General features: G+C 34.6%; 1 protein-coding gene across 1 annotated transcript in view; it reads right to left on the bottom strand.

Moving 5' to 3' along the window:
• Positions 1–22,629, bottom strand: part of ZC3H12C (zinc finger CCCH-type containing 12C) — a 62,107-nt gene that overhangs the window by 16,924 nt on the left and 22,554 nt on the right. The window contains exon 2 of the mRNA XM_061202545.1: positions 11,929–12,677. Coding sequence (XP_061058528.1) covers positions 11,929–12,677 — 749 coding nt within the window. The remainder of the gene's footprint in view (positions 1–11,928; positions 12,678–22,629) is intronic.

Genomic DNA, 22,629 nt, shown 5'->3' with positions numbered 1-22,629 from the left:
GGGAAGGGGAAACAAAAGGAGTCAGGCTTTTAAATTGCAACATGAGCCTGAAACTATAGTGCCATACAAACCAACTTAGTTTTCATCTCAGTGTAGAGAAAATCAGCCTTCTCCCTTTGGAGCTACAGGGATTCAAATACCCTTTAGAAGTTATCCAATACTGCTGGGTGGATCAGATGTGGTAAGGGTACCACATCCCTTTCCCCTAGCTGATATCCATCTTAAGAGTTATTTTCCAGTGCCCTGGAAAGATCTGCAAAAATGTGCTGAGGTTTTCTACAGCATGTTTTCAGTTTACAGCCCTGTGTGTGAGGATGGACACCGACTTGTAACATCCAAGGAATGTTGCCTTGGATGAGTCTGCTTGACTAATGGAACAGGTGTGATGGGGCAAGTGGAGTGTCATGGCTTCAGGCACCTTCTGCAACAACTCTGGCTGCTCCTCAAACCTAGGACACCCATTGCAAGGCACTGCTGATGGCAGACTTTGCAGTCTTTCTGCAAAAGGTGACCTGAGAGAAGCTGCAGTGCTGCTGCTGCATGAGTCTCCCAGCGATTTCCATCAGTGGTTCACCAAGGCATTTTCTAAATGAATGGGGATGGATACAGGGGTGGATCAGAATAGACTCTTAATCCTCTCCACTTCTGTGGTAGCCTTGTTGCAAGCACAAGTAAGAGAAAAGGTATCTGTATGTCAAAAAATAGACAGTTTCTCAGGTATTGGCAACAGTAATCCAGTTTGGGGGAAAAAAATGGAGAAAGGTGAAGACAAAAAGAAACTCAAGATTGCAGTGTTACCTGACTACTTATTCACACAGGGAGCAAATACTTTTCTGGGGCTACCAACAAATAAGATAGGACTTGCCGATGAAAAGTCAGTACGTTACTATTGTAAGAAGATAGGATGTTGGGAAAAGGAACGCAGCCAGAGACTGAGGAAGATACAAGGGATGCTACCTATGAAACTTTACCATCTCCATCAGGAGACAGCCCCTCTCCGCTTGAAATCAGACAGGAAACAATTAGCAAATGGTGCAAACTAATGAGCAAAACTGACTTAATAGAGGAGCTTCAGAGCTGGGAATGGAAAAGACTTATATATGTTTCCTTTTCCTGCCTTAATATTTTCCTGTCCTTTCTTGTAGATACTGGAACCATGCATGTATTCTGCAATTTCTACTGACCTCTCTTGTTTCACCTACATCCAGAAAAACATATAAGTTGTGGGTATCTCTGGACAACCTTCTACCTGTTCTTTCTCATCTGAGATTCCTGAGCAAATAGGTCCTCTGTTGGAGGAACATGCCTCTCTTGTCCCTTAATGCTGTTCATCTGTTGGGAAGAGATCTCCTGTATAAACTAAGGGCTACCATATTCTGGACTCCAGGTAGAGGATTTTTGAAGCTCCTGGGAGACAAGCCACTTGAGTTAGTGAATATGTGCTTATCTATACCGAGAGTAAATATGTGCTAGGGGTCTGCCATGTTATGGGCCAAATTTTGAATGAGAGGTTTTCTAATATCCCACAACTAATATGCCATGTGCAAAACTAATTGCTGATTTATTAGTCATTGCAACTTCCCAAACAGATTTCTGTAATTCATTGTAGAGCTTATTCCAGACAATAAGATGAAATTAATTTGCAAGCTGTGAAAAGGGCTACTAAGGTCTGGACTCGGGTAACTGAAGCCCCATTTCTTCTATCCAGGGACTCCCACTCGGAGTTTCAGACATATGCACCTTCTAGTGAACTAGTAATTGGAAACTAAGGGGAGCTAAAATGAACACAAATTATCTTGACAAACATATTCTTCATAAGATTTTCACTATCATAACTTTATTATTCTGTAAATTCACTTTGTCTTGTATCTAATGGGATTATCTTTAATCTCTTCATATATACTACTGCAACAAATTTGAAAACCCCTCAGTTCTACTTTTCTGTCTTCAACAGAAGGGCAATTCCATAAGCACTCAAACTAATATGATATTTGCTAAATCTTATAAAAACATCATATATACTTCCCACTAGAGAACTGAAGTACACTTGCTTATTATGTGCCATTAAATTAGTCACCTGTGATGGTTAACAGATTACAAAGGTGTATTTTGTAATGCAGAGAAAAATTCAGGGAACCACACACTTTAATGTAGCTTGCCTCAATACAGGACCTAGAAGAGAGGGACAATGGGCGAACCATCCCATTTGCTGTGTCTAGGAAACATAATTTCATGTATTACACTTTGTTAAGTTATATACACACACATCATTAACTAGGTTAACCACAGGATAGAAAGGGTTATTTTAGAATTATAACTGTTATATTCCCGTGGTGGACAGCAGCAAATTGAAAAACATGGAGAAATCTAACAAGGGAATGAAGGCATCTATTAAAGGGGACTACTTCTTTTTAATTCTTTTCATGGCACTGAGAAAAAAAAAGAGAAATAAGGAGTCTTTTTCCAATTATCTTTTATTTCCTCAAATTTGATTTTGCTCTAGTTTGAGTATTTGCTTTGAATTAACATATTACTTATAATGCTTGCAAAGAACCTTGGAAATCATAGTTGATTTTATTTTCTTATATTTATGTAATAAGTATATCCCGTATATGATCAAAGGAAAGCCATTCTTAAAAAGTTTTTCCATAACTCATTGAAAATCTAATTGTAACAATCATACCTAGAATGGCATGTTTAGTACTACTAATAGTAAATTAGCACTACTAATTATTATGACAGTATTAGTACTATTAATACCACTACTAGCATTACTACTAAATAGAGATGGCTTTTCATGAGTAGGCCAACACAGTGAAAATAACAGTGTCTGGAATTAGACATGAGTTTAAGTATTTTCTTTAGTACATTTCTGTGTGACCTTGGCAAGTTACTCATTTTCAACCTCAATCTTCCCATATTTAAAATGGAGATAATCCTGCCTACATTACAGGGTTGTGAGAACTGAACAAGGTAACATCCACAGAGCACTGAGCAGAGTGCCTGGCACATAGAAGACTTCAACAAGTATTAGTGCCTTCACTTTCTCATGTCCCTTTGGTCCTAATTTTTAGAAAATGGAAAAGAGCTTGCTTTGGAATGAAAATGAAACCAGTAAATCTTTAATAGCTTTAATCTCACTACTGATGGTAAACTGTGATTTTTTTAGATCAATGTGTTTGATATGTGGAGATCACTAAACAGTTTTAGTTTTTTAAAAAAAAACAAAAAGAGATCAAGGTATCAGGGGACTCAAAAAAACAATCCATTGCTTTTTTATAACCTTCGATATATCATCTTTTATTTAAATCAAAAACTTGACCTACAAGTTTGCTACACCCTTCACTGGAAGATTCAAGTATGATTATAAAACTTCTGTGACTTTAATGGGTCATTATATCAAACCGCATATAATGATAAGGATGCAAGTTTGTCAGTGAAGTGCCTACAATGAACAGTTTGAGTAAAATGTATCCTTTTAAACTAGAAAACCGTATTTGAATCTTTAGTACCAAAGTCCTTTAAGTTTAGATATAGTTAGCTTATATAATTATATTATATTAATATAATAATAATAGATATTTATCGAACACTAAATTATTAATACACCTAGGTGCTCTTCAAATACTTGATGACTTATTTTTTCAATTTTTAGGCCTGATTGTACATAAACCATGTTGTATACATGAAAATAGATTTTAATTTTAAAGAACTCTTTCAAATACTAATGCATTAGCAATGTTTAATGATTGTTAAGAAGAAATTCTCCTACATCTATCCCATTTCCCTTAAGCAAGGAGACAGGAGTACAGCTGGATATCATCTTCAATATGGAAATAAGAGAATATTTTCCTTCCTATTATTGTAGTCTAATTAAATTTCATATTGTATTTAAGAATCTATAATTCCATGTGCTGACTCATGGGCATCTAGAACTTTTTCTTTTATATTGAAGGCTCATAACGAGTGATTTATGCCTATTTTGTCACTCTTATAGCTACCTAACTTTTAATCTCTGATCTCTTTCCCACTACACCAAGATCACTTTGAACCTAAACCTAGTGGTCAGGATGCAATATACCCAGAAAACTAAATCCCTTGTTACAGATAAACTCCCTTGTTACAGATAATTTAATCAGGTCTATCAAATTGTGTTCCAAATAGAAATCCCAGAGGCCCTTCTAGGGAGCAATGAAGGGAATTTTTAAGTGGGAAACACAGCCTCCACTTATACCCTCCAATTCAAACGATACTATGTTTTTGTTTGTTTTAAATACTGGGCTTCCTTTTAAGATTTGCAGGATTGTACCACTTCAAAGGAAAATAAAAGTCTGAAAATTACTGATTTAGGACAATGAAAATTTCAACACCAAAATTACAGTGGAAGTCTTAACATGAAAGTTTATTATTACCCTCCAGTTGGTACACACACAAGAGCAGTGTGGCCAAGAGAATTTTGAGAATGGGAAAGGATAAGGAAAAAGGAAAGTAGAAAGATGTCCTCACCTTATAAGGTCCATAATTTGAAGCCAAAATCAATAATAGGAAGCACATCTAGCTAATCTAGATCCAAGTGGGTCATTAGTCTAAAGATGCTGAACAGAACATACCTGTTAAGTAGATGTAATAATGTCTTCAATATTAAGACAGGTAGAAAACGTAAAACTCAAATCACTTTTTTCCTATTATAATTGGGTGACTTTTCCCATTTCTTACAATCCCTAGTTAGGTGATTTATAATTAACTTTATTCATTATGTAATAGGATTATTAATGTTGCTATTTCCTAGGTTAGGGTTTAAATAAGCATATTTGAGATAACAGGAAAGTTTATTGACCATTGGTCTATGAAAATTCATGAATGATGACAGGTAGAAGTATATACTTAGGGTTATAAAGAGAAGCAGTAGAACAGAACTAACATCTGTCTTTGTCAGACTCCACACTGATATAATCAAACAACAGAAAAAACTAGTTCTGATTCTCTGATTCCTTTCATATTACCTAAGGATTTTCTTTAAAACAATAAGAGAAATGGGACACTGCCAACTAACCTGTAAGTAGTACCTATGACACTGACACTCATCTAGAGGGAAATCAAGCTGTCTTTTAATTGATGTTAAGCCCCCACTAAGTTGGAACTTAAAAAACATTTCACTGAGAGGTTACCCAATAGAAGTATAATGTGAACCACAAATATAATTTAAAATGACCTAGAATAGCACATTTTAAAAAGTAAAAAGTAGGTGAAATTAATTTTAGTAATATATTTCATTTAACTCAATGTATCAAAAATGATCATTTTTACACATATTCAGCATAAAAGTTGTTATATTTCACATATTTTTGTACTAAGTTTTCAAAATCTGGTATGTATTTTACATTTACAGAATATCTTAATTTGGATTAGACACATTTGAAAATCTCAACAGCCACATGTGGCCAGTGGTCACCGTACTGGACCATGCAGATCTACTGCACATAATTTTGATACATTTTTGTTGAGAGCCAAAACCAAATTTGAATGAACCCTGGCAAGCTGTAGTCTCACACCTGTAATCTAAACCAAAAACTTGGACTAGGTGTCTGGAGGATTTTATTAACTGTGAGACAGGGCTGTATTAACATGGTAAACAGGCAACAGGACAGCAAACTCATCAAACAATTGAAGGCAAGTTTTGGAGCCCAGGCAAGATGGTCTTCAATATTCTAATTCACACTGAAAAGAGTTCTCAATTCCATACAACTTCACAAACCAGATTAGATACATAAAAGCCTTTGTACCTTCAAAAATATTAATCTAGATAAATAAATCCTATTTATACAGACTGCTAAATTCTGCTCATATTTTATAAATATATAGGCTTAGTCCACAATTCTTGATATAAAGAAAAGTTGTTACAACTTGGGCATTTTTCTGTTCATATTCTGACTCTATAATCTGACTATATCTGATTTCTGTTCAAACTTTAAGAAAATGACTTCAGTGATTTACCTGGAGTGCTTTTCTACACCCCAGTTAAGATTCAGATTTATACAACACCAGCTGGTTTCTAACACGAGCCTTTTTGAGGGGTAGGGGTCGAGCAGATGGTTGCTTTATTTATGTACTCTCTGCCATTAGACTGGTATACAAAAGCAGTATTCTTCTTTTTCCAGGAGTTGTCCACAATTTAACTTTTGCATATATTTTCAAATATAAGTAGGTCTCCTTGTCTGCAGTCTTAGTGCTCAAATCCTTCTCTAAATTTCTCTACAGAGTGAACTTCCTTAAAGGTAAATGTGATACGCCACTCTCCCATTGCTTAAATTCTTTTCATGGTTCCCCATCATTAACACAGAGGCAATACAAGCATGGATCCTATTGGTCAAAAGTGGTCCACCTGAGATTTTTAGCAAACAAAATATCTATCCTAATACTCTGCCCAAACATGCAGCAATAAGGCCTACCCACCAGTTAGGAGATTTTATCTAAAACCAAAAGCCTGGATTCACCGACCAAGAGAGAGGACTTGCAATGACAGGGGAGTCAGGGTGGGGAGGATCTCAATAGTTTGTTCATATCAAAAAGAGAAGGCTGGTGTGCCTAGCTTCCATCCAACTGGAGAATTTGTGCTACACATGGTGTAGAGATAGTGATGAGGCTCTGGGTTTTCTCTTGTTCACCACTCTTATTTCACATATTTGGTAGAAGCTGAAGTAGAAATATGGAGATATAATTTTAATGAAGTCAGGTGACTATGTCATGGAAGCATACTGAAGAAATCAAGGACTTTTAGGAATCCAAGAGCACCAACATCCAACTTACACTCCCATCCCTGACGGCTCACAAGATGGTACTTTGTTAATGGCAGAACAGGTCATCTGAACCTAAAACCATGGGTAGATTAAAACACTGGACTCTCTTAAGGAAAAATGAATTTAAACTATTGGATACATGTGGATAGAGAATAATTCTATACTCCATTGCTAAACTACCTCAGGTTTAAGCGAATCAGATTTTGAAGAATTGTAAAGCTACTTGGAGGAAATAAAAATCACAATATCATGAGAATTTCATTTCAGAAATATGATAAATATTACTTATGCTTTGTTTCTGTTTCTATATCCGGAGTATACATTTCACGGTATACTTATATTATGAAGTACCTGCCTTACTATGGAAAGAAGCTTATTTGCTGAATGACCAATTTGCTAAATTACTGAGAGTTTTTTTTTGTTTTTGCTTTTTTAAGCATTAAAATTAACTGCAGCTTTTTGTCAGTACTTGTTAGTTAGTCCAGTTCCACTAAATATAAATTTATTCTGTTTCATATTTCAAAAACCAAGTACTTTTGTGCAAAAGTTTAGGGCTTTATCTAAACTTATTAGTTTGCTGTTTTCTATTTTTGAATACTTATGTCCTCTTTGCTCCTATACCTCACATTGAAATAGCTATCACAAATTATGCTAGACTACGGTCTAGGTATTTGTCAATTTTGAATGAATTGCGTATTCAACAAACTTACCCAGAACTTCTATCAATGTGGCACATTTTTAAGAGATATTAATAAGCTGAAAGTAGAAGCATGCTTCCTGCAAAGCAACACAGGATTCCTGCAATTTGGGGACCTATGCTGTATATTATGGTTATATGGCTTGTCCCTGGGCAATTTTGGCATCACCCAGATCTAAGAGCCCAAGTCTTCTTTATGAAACCGTAGAAATCATTGAAAACAATTGATGACATAAACATAAAGAATTAAAATATACCTATAGATCATAGGATGGACTGCTAAACTGCTGTTTGTTAAGTGTTGAATAAAAAAACTGAAAAACTGGGACTTCCTTGGTGGCGCAGTGGTTAAGAATCTGCCTGCCAATGCAGGGGACACAGGTTCGATCCCTGGTCTGGAAAGATCCCACGTGCCGCGGAGCAACTAAGCCCATGCGCCACAGCTACTGAGCCTGTGCTCTAGAGCCCGCGAGCCACAACTACGGAAGCCCGCACGCCTAGAGCCCATGCCCTGCAACAAGGAAAGCCACCGCAGTGAGAAGCCCGTGTACTGCAACGAAGAGCAGTCCCCGCTCACCGCAACTAGCAGCAACGAAGACCCAACACAGCCAAAAATAAAAATAAGTTTATTTAAAAAAATCTGAAAAACTAAGTTTTCATTACATTAGTTATTATGTTCTGGATTAAAATATAGAATCTAGCTTTTTAATGTAATAATAACTGTAATTTACTGAGCACCTACTACATGCCAGGCACTTGGTATTAATTATCTTTAATTCTAATAACAAGCCTGCAAGATGAGTTCCTCTTTTTACAACCCTGAAAACTGAGATTGGAGAGTTTAAACAAGTTACTCAGAATCACAAAGGTAGTGTGTAGAGAATTAATTGTTTTTTAAAGTCCATTTTGGTAATTTTAATAAAATGCCTTTCTTTCCTACTTTTAATTTACATCTAAAGAATCATTTATATTAGTTCCACTGCTAGCATTTAAATGAAACTAAAATATATTCATCTTATATGTGGAATATATCTGCCTGAGAAATCAGAAAGGAAATAAAACAGTACTCTATTCTTAACTCATCCTCGCATTTACCTATTATAATTTATTATGATGTATATAAATTTATTATATAATAGGTTTGCTAAAGTAACATGAGTAGGACATTAACTTAAAAAGTAAAAGCATGTTTGTTATATTTTATGCAACAGGAAATGGGTAAAATCTCTCTGCATTTTTGTTAAATTAAGATTTTGAATCTGAAGTAGATATGCATTTCTAAATGACTTTTATTACTTTATGTAGATCTCGTAAGTGGCAGAAGGTAAAAGTTTACTATGCATTTCCATGAGTTCTGGCACTTTCAAAGTTATGGACGTGGTACGACATTTCATTGTGACTGACAGTATAATGCTGCTATAATAAAATTTCCTGTCAACTTGTTCTCTTCTGCAATGCCTGAAGCATCTCAGGTTACATGTCAGATTAAAACATATGAAGTGCATTGTCCTGTCTTTATAGCAAAAGAAACAGAATGGGGCCAAAATAGCGTGGAGGTGGAAGTGTTTTCTAATTACATATAGTAGATTGTTTGAAATGCCTTAATTATGCCATTTATTTTTGTATCTCATCACGCGGGATAAGTAAAGTTTAGAGTTTTATGCAAATTTTCAGTTATCCAAGTACTTTTCAATTGCCACTGGGAACTAGGTTTAAGTCATGTGAGTTGCTCCAACTGTGACATCATTTATCTAAATGATATCCATTAAAAAAATTCACTTCTATGGGCTCTAAGTTTTATAAGTCTGATGCTGTTTTTCCCCTCCAAGGTGTTCTTCTGACTACCCCAAAGTGTATTTACCTCCAATGCCAAATTCTCTATTTGTATTTTGATTGTCTCCTCCTTCAGAGAACTTTGCTTCAAAAATTAAACTCTCATATTATTGCTGTTGTGGAGACTTTTTCCCCATCCCCTCAGCTTATATAGTTCTGTTCTATATAAAACTAAAAATCCTTTCTCAACTCTTACTCCTCTTTCTTCCCTTCCTCTGTCAACTTTCGAGAATAACAGTCTAGCTCTATTCCTTCATTTCTTGACATCTTGTAACTGGGTTTCTATCTTTAACACCATATGGCATTCTTGAAGACAATGATTTCCTGGCTGTCATGTCCCTGGATCTTTTTTCAATTCTACCCACAGGATACTCTCTCCTTAAGGCCTCCGCTTCCTTGAGTTGATGGTATTTGTATGTCTCTTGGTTTTACTAGCACTAAACTTTTTTCTAAGACTGGTATTTTTCACACTACTCTTTCCCTGGATCATCAGTTTCTTCTACCTCCCGACCTATTGATATCCACACTTTCCATGTTGAATGGTTCTTAACACTGGCTATGCATCAGAAATACCTTGGCGCTTTAAAAATACTATACAGTTATTTGGGCTCTACTATACCCCATTGAATCAGATTCTCCAAGAGTTGAGCCCTTTAAGAACCTCTCTGGTGCTTTTGGTATATGGCTATCGTAGTAGGTGTTTCTCCAGGACCTATTACCTTCCTTCATTACTCTCTCGCTTGGCGATTCCATGGTGTTTTGACTTTACTCATTATCACTCTGCTAAGGTAACTGTTCACTAGTTCCGGATTATTACAAGAAAAAAAAATCATTTCATGGCTAAATTTGGGAAAGATTAGACAACAGAGAGGTTATTTTACTGAAGGACTTCTCAAGGTTGTATGTACACTTCATACCTCTATGACACTTACGGCCCTTTTTACTCCCTTAGAAAGGGTTGTTTGCATTCAAATTTATCTCCTATCTCCTGTAGTCCAGTTTAAGTATCATGGCCAGATTATCAGTTTAAGGCACAGCTCTACTCTTGACATTACCCTCCTCAAAAATCTTCAATTACATTTGGATTGGAGCCAAGTTTAAATTCTCTAGCTTGGCACTAAAGGTCTTGGAAGATCTGGTTTGAACATTTTCAGTTTGTTTTTACCTTTCATTATGATAAAAAGTGTATAGATTTTGAAGTCAGACATATTTGGGTTTAAATTATGTTTTACCTTGGACAAGTAATTTAAATACTGCAAATCTCATTTGCTTATAAATGAAAGAAAGATAACCTTTCCATCAGGTGGAAGCATTATTATTTTGAGGATTACAAGTTGGTCCTTCTCATACTCTATGCAGAAATGCTGCTATCACCTAGAAAACAGTGGTTCTCAAATTTTAGTAGGCATCATTATTAGTGGGGGTATTTGTTACAAAAGGAGATGGCTGGGCTACACCTTGATCTAGACTTGGTAGGTCTGTGTGTGGACTTGGTAGGTTTCTAGAACTATACTGCCTAATATGTAGCCACAAGCTACATGTGGCTATTAAGCACTTGTAGTATGGCTAGTCTGAATTGCGATGTGCTATAAGTGTAAGATATCTGATTTTAAGACTTAATATGAAAGAAATAATGCAAAAATATCTCATTAACAATTTTCTTATTGAACACACATCGAAATAATATTTTGGCTATATTAACCTAAATAAAATATATTATTCATATTATCACTTGTTTCTTTTAATTTTTTAATGTAGGTACCAGAAAATTTTAAATGACATATGTGCCTCACATTACATTTCCATTGAACAGCACTGCTCTAGAATGTACACTAGTTAGAACAAGTTCCCCAGATGATTCTTTGATAGCTATCCTCGGGTCACCTTGAGAAACAATATATGAAATGTTAAGCTTTCTGAAAGAAGAACCGATGCCTTTCCATATCTTTATATCCCCACAGTATTCTGAACATTGTGGGCAGTTAACTATATACTAATTGAATTTAGATGCACTTTACGTTTTTAGCCATCAAAATCCATAAAAAAATTTCTCTGGAAGCTTTGCTTTTGTTTTTTTCCCCCAGTTCCTAAAAAATTATCTTTGAATTACATTTCTTAAATGGAACAAAAACCCCCCTGAAATTATGGCTTTGATTTGTTCCTGAAATCAATAAAAATAATTTTCTCAAAGAACTGGGATTTTATCTTATGGTTATTTGACTTTGTATAGAAATAGGCCATTTATCTCTCTAGGTTCCAAAGTTATTCAATATGATCATACTCAAGCTCTTCAATTAAAACTAATGTTTAACACTATACCAGGAATATATGCTAATTTTTATACCATAGTAATTTACCAGATGAGGGGGAAAAAAAAAGACATAACTAGGGAAAAGGAGGTCTTTTATTTAGGGACAAATGAGGTAAGAGTGGTTGACCGCTCTGGAAGCACAGAGAGAACTAATAAGAGAGACACAATTAGAAATATGGAAGCTAATGTTGGGATGCAGAACAACCTTGACGTTAATGACTGTTAGAAAAGAAACAGTCACAAAATTAGAAATATGTTTGGTAATAATGAGTGAAGATTTCCCCACTTACCTCATCGCCACATTGCTGCCATCGATAACTATTGGTCTCAGATTTTCCCCATCGTCTGTTACAATCTCTTGCATCGGAGATTCAGACCGCTGAGATTCCAGGGAAGACGTTTCCCTCATTATACTGTTAATTGTACTAACTGTTTGTTCGGCCTCACTTTTATTTCCAAGTTTGACAAGTTCTCCCAAAATATCATTGATTAAAGCATCGGTACCAAGTTTGTTTAGCACAAGCTGAACCTGTTCTTCAGAATAACCTAACTTCAGTGCAAACTCCAGTTTTGTTTGGTACTCTCGCACCACATCCGGGGGTTTCCTCACTTCCTTGGTTGGCTGAGACTCTTCAGGTTTAAAGTCTTGCAAAATTTCACTGCGTTTGAGTACGTGAGGCTCTAAACACGGAGACCTACATAGTTGTCTGTGAGTCTTGGTTAATAAGCATGGCTCTACTGAAATGCTACTCAATTGTTCTGACTCATTATCAGAATTTGTGCTTTCTTCAGAGTCACCAGAGCTCGCATTCTCTTCAGACACCTCTTTTTCTTCCTTCCCGGAATTAACTTTATCCATTGTTGGTTTTTCTACCATTGACCAAGGTACAGATGTACTTAAATGTGGGTCAGTGCTCTCCACATAAAGGTGGCCTAGGTCATGCCCCAGATGATCCTTCAAGCCCATGAAGCTGTTATGTGTACTTGACTCCACTTTGCTGTTTTTTCTGTATTCTTGAATGCAAAGCACCCCGTATTCCTAGAGAAAAATGTAAAATATTTAGAATTTCATATCTACTGAATGATATTTCAGTATCATTTCTATTTCAATAAAGAAGTTGGGAGAGAATTACCAAACTATTGAATATCAACTTTGTTTTGTCTACATCCTCTCATCCCTTATAACACCCTTCCAAGATAGTATCATGTCCTGTTTTTCAGATGATGAAGTTTGGAATTAGAAAAATTAAGTATTCCTTCCAAGGCAACAAAGTAAATAAGTAGTGGAACTGGATTTTTTACCCAGTTTTGTCTGACTCCGAAACCCACGCTTTCCCCACTATATCATGATGCTTCTCAATCCTGATGGAAGAGATTTTCCCACAGTTAGAAAGGCCTATGTTTCTATAGTGACACACAGAATATTATAAAAAAGCCTGTTTTAGATGTGCTATGACAGGTTATGTACATTTTCTCTAAAATAATTCACAAAAATTTGCAAAAATTCTTTTAAAGAGAAAGCCATGTGAAAAGGAAAACATTACCTTATTATAATTTAAAAGTTATTGTTAATTTGGATCAAGCGTAACAACAACCGAAAGACTTTCAAAAACGATTTAGAGTACTACTGTGATGAAAGAGCACACATTCTACAACAGCCAACAAGGAATGAAATAATTACAAAGTGAATTATATTCCACTTAAGAGATGAATAGTTTTGCCCTAATAATCTTTATTTTGTAAATCCTGAACACAGCAACAGAATACAACACTGTGCTACCCTTATTAAGTACCAGGGACTACAGTCTATTTCATTCCAGGGGAAAAAGCTCTTATTCTATGCACATTTATAGAAAGCATAGGAATGAAATATTCCTATAATTATATTTGCTGCTACATAAAATTAGCAGCAAATAATTAAGTACACTGAATAAATGTTATCTTAATTTCTTGAATTTTATGGCAGAAAATACTTCTGTATTATATTAGATAATTAGCTAATTATTATCTGCATTTGGTTAAAAAGTCATCTTTTATTCTACTTTCCCCCTACAGGAATGCTTTTACTGTTTAAAATGCTTTGGCTGTTTTACTGTTTTCCTAAAAGTCTACTGGGAATAATTGTTATTTCTCTACCAGGAACAGGTTAGCAAAATAAAATTATTTTCTCTTGTGCTTCATTGTAAGGACTATATGCACATCAGTAGTTTACTTATTAAGGCAATTCCAGTGTTCTACCCATGGATAACATTAGTAAGCCAGTGGTAGCTGAATATGAGACTGTCATAGAACACCTATTTAAATAACCTAAAAAAGAAAATTGGAAAAACATTTTATTCTACAGCTCCTCAACATCTTATTTACACTAGAAAGGAGCTATTATATAAATGTTAAGAGAAAATGCTAAGTGATTTTCTAAGAAGTTTCACATTTGAATGCATTAGAGTGAACTTATTAGAGAGTGCAGTATTTCTATACAATGAAATAAATTGTATTAACTATGGTAAATAATAGAGAAGAGACCATGGAATTTTTAGCTTGATAACAGTACACTTAAAATTCCTTCAGTGTAGAACTCCCACACACTTCTACAGGAGTTTCTTCAGTTTTATCCCTTGAGAAGACAGATAAATTTAACATCATTGTTCTACTAATATAGCATTCATTAGTTTTAAAGAAACATCACACTCTCCTGGCTCCTGACTGCACAACTGATAAAAAGAAATTTTCCTTGGGAGACCTCTATATCCACCTGCTCCATTATGAAGCTGTAACCATTTCAATTTTTTTCTATTAATATGGATATGCATGAGCCCAATTATTAGAATTAAAGGAAGCAATTTTGAAAGCAAATCTTAATACTCAGTGATTTATTAACTACTGTAATATACTGACACCATAATGCAAGCAACAAATCACAACAGCATCCTAATAAAGGGATACAGTTAAAAAGAAAAATCTGCACTGTGGCCTTGGTAGAGCTCCCACCAAAAGTATCTTAAACAAGGAAAACCTATTGGAAGCTGGGCTGCCTGGCAACCAGAGCTGGTTGCTAAGCGGTACTCTTTTAACGTGCCATCATGAATGCTAGCACAGTAAAAGAATAATTTGGTATGAACAAAAGCCTATAAAAGAGACTGGGACTTAAGTGCGCCTGGTTTACCCTCTGAGAACAATGCAGCTGCCAAACCAATCTGGAAGCTCCGACATCATTGTTCTGTAAACCCCACAATCTGCTCTGACTGCAGGAAGTGTATTTAACGGGCAACATTTTTGATCTCCCCTGAAAAGTTTGGATTTTGCATAAGTGCTGTTGTGAGATAATTTTTCAAGATAATGACTCACTGACCAAATCCCTGAATTGAACTAAGAAATATTATTTTAATATTGAGCTGTAGTGTTTTTCTTTTGGACTGTTTTAAACAAGATTAATACTTTATGAAAAACAGAGCCGGTGGGGAACATTAGAATGAAATGTTATGTTTAAAGAATAGTGAATTCTTAATTTTCACATTTTTCAAAGAAGCAAAACCAGATATTATAAAGTTTTTAAACTGAAAATTATCCACCCTAAAAACGTATTGGGTTGGTCAAAATGTTCGTTCAGTTAGTGAATACGCTGTTCAATAAAGTTCTTCATGAACATGAAAAATGTCTGCTATTTTTACCTAAAACTGAACAAACTTTTTGGCCAACCCAATATTTAAATCTTTCGGTATCACTTTCAGTCTAATATTAAAAAAGTGTTGGTGACACTATGTAAATCTGCTTTGCTATGTAATTTTATTATATGGCTATAATGATTAAATAGGGAGACAAATGGGATTATCCATTGTTTGCTTTTTATAATATTAAAGTAGATAAAAGTCATTTGTATTCAAATGTATTTAGTGAATACCACACACCTTGAACTTGTGATAATTCATATAATTTATATATACTATTTAAATATAATGTTTCCAAGTGAGCTAACATGATTTTTAATATTAGATATAAGTATAAGCTTGATTTACACTACTTTAAAAAATGTACACTTAATTTTGTTAGGCAAAATAACTTTTCTTTTAAAATATTTTGGTTGAACTTTTTTTTCACACTGACAGGCCTCTCTTCATCTTCCAGATTTCACTGGATAACTTTCTTTGAGGTAGCCAACGTCATCTTGTACTAAACAAGCAGTTAAATAATTTTTAGTTCCTATAAACCAACAGACTATAAGGACAAATAAGTTCAATTACCAGGCCTATAAGCTGCATATATTTTCTCCATTACATAATATAAATTTGAAATAACTTATTTTTATTGACTCAAATGGTAAAGATTTGGTTTTTAAAACTTTAATCTCTAAAATGCTTCCTTATTCACTTGTAATTAGTAAAAGATCACCCTTCACATATATACAATGGAATATTACTCAGCCATAAAAAGAAACAAAACTGAGTTATTTGTAGTCAGGTGGATGGACCTAGAGTCTGTCATACAGAGTAAAGTAAGTCAGAAAGAGAAAAACAAATACTGTATGCTAACACGTATATATGGTATCTAAAAAAAAAAAAAAAATTGATCATGAAGAACCTAGGGGCAGGACGGGAATAAAGATGCAGACCTACTAGAGAATGGACTTGAGGACACCGGGAGGGGTAAGGGTAAGCTGGGACAAAGTGAGAGAGTGGCATGGACATATTTACACTACCAAATGTAAAACCGATAGCTAATGGGAAGCAGCCGCATAGCAGAGGGAGATCAGCTCCGTGCTTTGTGACCACCTAGAGGGGTGGGATAGGGAGGGTGGGAGGGAGGGAGACGCAAGAGGGAAGAGATATGGGGATATATGTATATGTATAGCTGATTCACTTTGTTATAAAGCAGAAACTAACACACCATTGTAAAGCAATTATACTCCAATAAAGATGTTAAAAAAAAATTTCCCTGAATTAATATGGCACTAAAAAAAAAATTGTCAATATTTTGAAATCATTCAACAAAAAATTAAATTTAAAAGCTGACAAAAGTCTTAAGATATAAAAGCTGACAAAAATATCTTCATAGGCTGCAGTACTCCTTAATGTATTGTGTAAAACTTAACAAGGAATTAATATATCTTAGAACAAAGAATGGTATGTGATCTTTATTTTTGTTCAGTGCCTTAAAAATGATCAATATAAAAAAAATGATCAATATAACTTTGAAAATGATTAGCAAAGACTACAATAACAACACAAAATTTACTATTACATGCAAGGGAGAAAACACTTTTCTCCTTAAATTTTTAAATTAGACTTTTAAGTTTTGCTTAAATTTTTAAACTAGACTTTTAAGTTTTGCCATTTACTGAAATGCAAACGTATATAAATAATCTTTAAATTAATCAACTATTAACAAGAGTAATTTTCCTCATTTCATGAAGCAGCCTAGACAAAGTTTCACACACAAAGTAGGTCAATGTTTATATTCCCATAGTTATCAAAAAACTCCAAGAATATGGCTTAACTTTTAGGTTATCAGAGACCTATTATAATCAGCCTTTACACTATATTCATGAACACAAAAGGTACTGAGCAAACATATATTGGTCTGAAAACAGATTTCTGCACTTAAAGATCTTTAGATTTCCTCCAAATATTGTACTAGAAACTAAAACAATTTTTCTTGTTGAAGGCCTAATAAGTTAAAAATCAAATAATGCTATATGTTGAAAAAGAACTAAAATGTCATGCTATAGATGACATTTATAGATGATAAAGTGTAACCAATTATTTTAATTGCCAAAAAGAAGCTTTATACTAGCTGAAAGCAGATTTTATGATATAAAGGCTATTTACTAGAAATTTGTTGCATACACAAACATTCCCCCATTTAGTGAGATTTTCTGAAAGTTCTCATTAGATAACTTAGATAATCCTTCATCTCAAATCCAGTAAAATTTTTTTTTATATTCTAAAAAGCATCATATTAATCAAGAATATTAGACCATAAACTTGTTAAATCAATTTGTTTGTTTGTAACATCAAGTTAACAATGCCATAAAGTGGGTTCTGATTGTTATCCAAATGTAATAGTATGAGAACAATGAAAATAAAATAATGAATATGTAATAAATACCTACTGCTGTAGTCTCTGTGTATTTAATTACCACTGTATTTTAGTGAGTGCTGTTGTCTGCATCCCTCTAGCTAACAAAAGAAGGATGTCCCTTTGAACAGATTGGTTAATGCTCTGGGGCAACAGATGTCTACTGGAACTGCAGGAGACCAGCAACTGGTGGCCTGCCCATCTTCTGAAAACTTTCAATAGACTTATGCATATGTTCACACAATAGGGCATGTGGTAGAAATGAAAACCTCTTTTTAACCCTTTATGCTCTTTCTTTTCCTCCCAACTGATAGATGAAAGTCTTTGTCTCCTCCCTTCCCCATTACAGATCTCTTGAAAGCAACAGTTCTTCAAGTGACATCTACAATCTAATATCTGAAACTAATGCAAGCAAAAAAAAAAAAAAGGTGGGAGAGAAGAAATTGGAAACTATACATGAGTACTGAAACTGCTGACAATGCAATTGAATACTTAATCATCATAATTAAAACAAGCTGAAACATCTAATAGCAATCCATCTCCCCAAGCTAGATTTTTAAGACAATGGAAAAATCTATTAAATCTTACTATCATTTTACAGCACCTAGGTCTGACAGTGACACCTTAAGAAACCTAAGAATGTGACAAGAAGATAAAATCTAAATTCATTGTTTATCAAAATATCAGAACACGCTATAACTTATCTTTAAGTACAAACGATTACATGACATGCCTAATGCCTTGTGAATGTTTATGAAACTGTAATTATTTATATAACTCCAGAATAATAAAATGTAAAACATCTGCTTCACAGACATATTTTACAGAAAGAATTTAATTTTCTGGTATTTTGGCACTATGTAATAATTTATAGGCTTTCATTTGAGGTGCATTCTATCCTTAAGAGAGTTCAAATTAATATCCAGAATACTTAGCAAAGTTTAACTTCCAAGGCATTAAGTAGCACATATACTCACGTTCGCCGGAAAATACAAAGACATTGGTTTCTGTAGCAGCTTCAGCAGTAACTCCTTAACACAATTTTAGCTGCAGACTTCCAGGCAAGCAAGAAGAACAATGAATGGGTGAACAGATGGAATGGCAATGTCTTTGCTTAACCTATTACCGAGTGGAATAACAACCAATCATAGGCCAGAAAGCTCACAATTAGTCGGCCAGGCAGATGCAAGCCAACCTCAGCACCCTGCGTCAGGTTCGCAGGTTTCTAAGATAAGCAAGTTGATGTCATTCTCGGGTCTGCCCCGGGCAGCATGTGTATTAACGAGGGGTGTGCGGCAACAATAGGCCATACAAAGCTGTAGCAGGCAGCTGCTCTTTGAGAGCAGAGCCATTAGGGAGCAGGCTGCCAACAAGAAACACCTGGCTTGGGCAGACCAGCTTTTCCTCCTTGGTTTTAAACAAAACAAAGAAACCAATTATATTTTAAAGTAGTAAAAGTTGCATGTTTCCAAAAAGTCAAGGCTATCCTCTAGTCTATTAGCTTTTTGTTTCTGAGAAATAAAGAAAATGAGGTGTGTCAAAGTAGCAATTAACTACTGCAGCAATCCCTTTTCTTTAATAAATGATCTACTGGCGAAATGAGACAGAGATTATAGCAAAGCTACTTCCCTGGAAATACTGGGAAATATAAATTATTTGTAAGTATTGGTTCATTTGTGGCAAGAGAATAAAACAAACAAAAAAAGAGATGATGAAAATAAGATTGCAAAAGAAAAAGGTTTAAGAGCGTACAAACAGAACTGATTTTTTAAAGTTCATAAGATAAAACAAGTTTGGCCAACTTTGTGCCAAATGAGTCATCTAAACTTAATATTTAGACAAAACGACTTAACTTCAACCTAAAATCACCAGAACGACCCACTTTATTTATGTCAAATAACTGTAAAATTATTTTATTATGGATACTAGTTAATCATGTAATTAAATAAAGGCAAAATCGTTCATTATGTTTTAACATACAGCATGATGTTATTTGTTATATTTGTATTTCATAAAATGTGTAAGATGTAATACTCAAATTTCAGTTCAGGAACAGGTTAACTTTACAAAGAAGAAACATTGTAATATTTTTAAAGAATACAAGTATACAAAAATCAGCTCTGTCAGTGAGGAAGCTTGTCATCCCTGATTTATTTCAAAGTTCCAGACTACAGTATTTATAATATTATGGACTACTTGCTTTTGAGAGCTGCATAAATTGTATCTTGAGTGACCTCTGATTATGGAAATTCAATCAAAATTTAAACACCACACACACACACAGGTCTCCCCTTTTCATTCCAGTGCAAATTAAAAGAGTGAAGGAAAAAGCTCCTCTTAAAATACAATTTTCTGAGATAGGCTGATTTATGCAGAGCCTGGGCTTTCCCATTATATAATCAAGTACCCTAAAGGTATAAAATTTGGTTAAAGCACCCCAAACAATCTCAAACAATCTAAATCAGTCTCTCTTCTCACACACAAAAACAGAGGCTACTCGCATTTAGGATCATGTGACAATACTTGGAAAAAAAGTTAATATTGGTTGGGACTCTTGGGCATGTCCTTATTGTGCCCAGTCAAATGTAAATGAGAGGTACTCTATTTACAAAATAAGAGAGAAATCTACTCTAAATGGTTAAAATTTTTCAGTTACCTCACTGAAAACATTCCTTATGCCTACTAAAAGCCTAAAAATTATTGCTGTTTCCAGAAAGAAAACTAAAATACAAAGTATGGTATTTGTAGATCACCATTTGTCTATAGATATTTTTCCTCAAAAAGAGCTTAATATTCCATGAAAGTATGTTATTCCAAAAATGTTAGAAAATTTAAAAATCTGTGAAAGTATTTTTAAACTAAATGTAATTATTAGATTCTGAATGCCAAACTAATTTCTAAAGGAAGAACTATTCTTTTTCTGCCAAGGTTACAGTAATGTTTTTGCAATAGTTACACCCATAGCCTAATTCCAGAAGCCCACAAAAGATCAAGATAAAGCATTTCTAATATTATAGTTTATTGCGAAGTATAATGTGAATTACACAGAGTTCAAATTTTATGTCTTGAGTAAGCATATGAACATCACAGAAATCAAGTTAGAATTTTTCTTTTTTTTGTTGGTGTGGTAGTAATTTTTTTTTTTTTTAATTTCATGAGTAAAAAGGTATCATCAACTCTGAAAAAAGTAAGAAAGATAAATCAAGCCACTAGTATGGTTAGTAAATGTACTTCTAGCAAAACTGAGTTTGATTAAATAAGATTAAGATGAAAAATATGACATATATTCATGCAAAGTAGTTACAACTAAAACCTAATAAAACTTAAGCTATGTACTGACTAGAGATAGCGAGGTCAATATTTATGAATTTACATTAAAATCTTTTCCTTTTTGTATATAAAAAAGACACTCTTTAGTATGAATAGACAGTCCCTCTTTCCCTTGGGCTTTCTTTCTTCTTTTTACCCCTTTGCTACTATAGTTACTACTTTATAGCTTTAATTCAGGAGGAGGAGGAATCTTCTCACTAATTCCTGCCACTGTGAACACAAAGAATGAGAGAAAACTACCCAAGAGCTCAGCAGGAAGCCTGATCCCTAGCACTGGATTAAGCTTTTTTGCAAACAGCAAATAAAGGCAGTGATCTGAAAAAGCTAATCAGATCCTGCTGTGGTATTTAGACTATCTTGGTTGCTAGTATTGGATAACGTTAAGCACATTAAAACATCTGTAGGTGAAAAGAGGCCCTTGCCTGCCTTTCTTAGTCACATGGCCCTGGTCCACTTCCCACTGCAGAGAAAATGCAAACAGCTGTACTGGGCTGTCTGGGTCACTGCAATAAATGACTGAGCACGGGGCGCAGTTATGACAGTGTGGTTTTAGTGATAACACTAAAATCTGTCAATGTCAAGGGCTTTTCTAACATTTGAAAATTCAACTGCTTGCTGAGGTATGAATGTGAAACATGTGGGTTTTGATGTTAGTGTTGGAATCAATTCTCTTTGTCAGCAGTGATCCAAGCCGCCTTCCTGGTACCTTTCTCCTAATATGGATTCGTTCTCCTTCAATCTACAATTCTTTTCATACTAAAACACCTCCATATAAGTAAGATTATTAAATCAAATTTTCCCAATTGTCCCCAGAAGATTGAAAGGTTAAATTTTTAACCAAAAGCTCTCATTATTTTTGATTAAAAAAAAAAAACCCAACCAACCAAAAACCTAATTTATACACATGGTGTAAAAGAAAGGAGCAAAATCAATCAGGCACTAACTCTACCCTCTGAAAGTTATTATATCTAGTAAATCAGATGGGCATGAGAGCTTTAATATATTTCATTTCCTTAGGCTTAGATTACTTTCATTTCTTAATTTATCTCCTTCCTTGAATACCCCCTAAGTACATCCCTGCCAAAGTAATTTTCAATGACACCATGCTTAGGTTTAAAAAAATCTCAGCAGATCACATCTCTGGTCCTCTGCTCTGTTTTCAAGATTCTTATAACCGGGGCTCCTGTAGCCCTGTATTCTTCTTTCCCACTTCAATTAAGGTGAAGGAATAGCAAAAGTGAAGTCACAGATGCTGAAACAACCATCCCTTCACCCAAGTGTTCTCTTGCACAGCCTCACCTACCCAGATCACATCTGTTGTTCTAAGCCCAGCTCAAGGCTTATTTTTCCATAAAAATCTTCTTGGACCAGTCTGGATTTTATTGAATTTCTATAACATTAATAGTCTGTGCTGCACAATATAACACTTATTTATGAACCAGGCTGTAAGCTTCTTGAGGGCAGATCCATTTAATCTTTGATAATACACACAGCAAAAAAAACCTATATGGTACCCAGCAGTGTGTTGCTATCTAGAAGACATCTGAGTGAAAAACAGGACCAGTAAAAAACAGGCTCCAGCAAATTTG

The sequence above is a fragment of the Eubalaena glacialis genome, chromosome 10 (genome assembly GCF_028564815.1).
Source record: "Eubalaena glacialis isolate mEubGla1 chromosome 10, mEubGla1.1.hap2.+ XY, whole genome shotgun sequence".
NCBI lineage: Eukaryota > Metazoa > Chordata > Mammalia > Artiodactyla > Balaenidae > Eubalaena > Eubalaena glacialis.
Note: the sequence above shows the minus strand (reverse complement) of the source record. Positions and strands in the feature narration are given on the sequence as shown.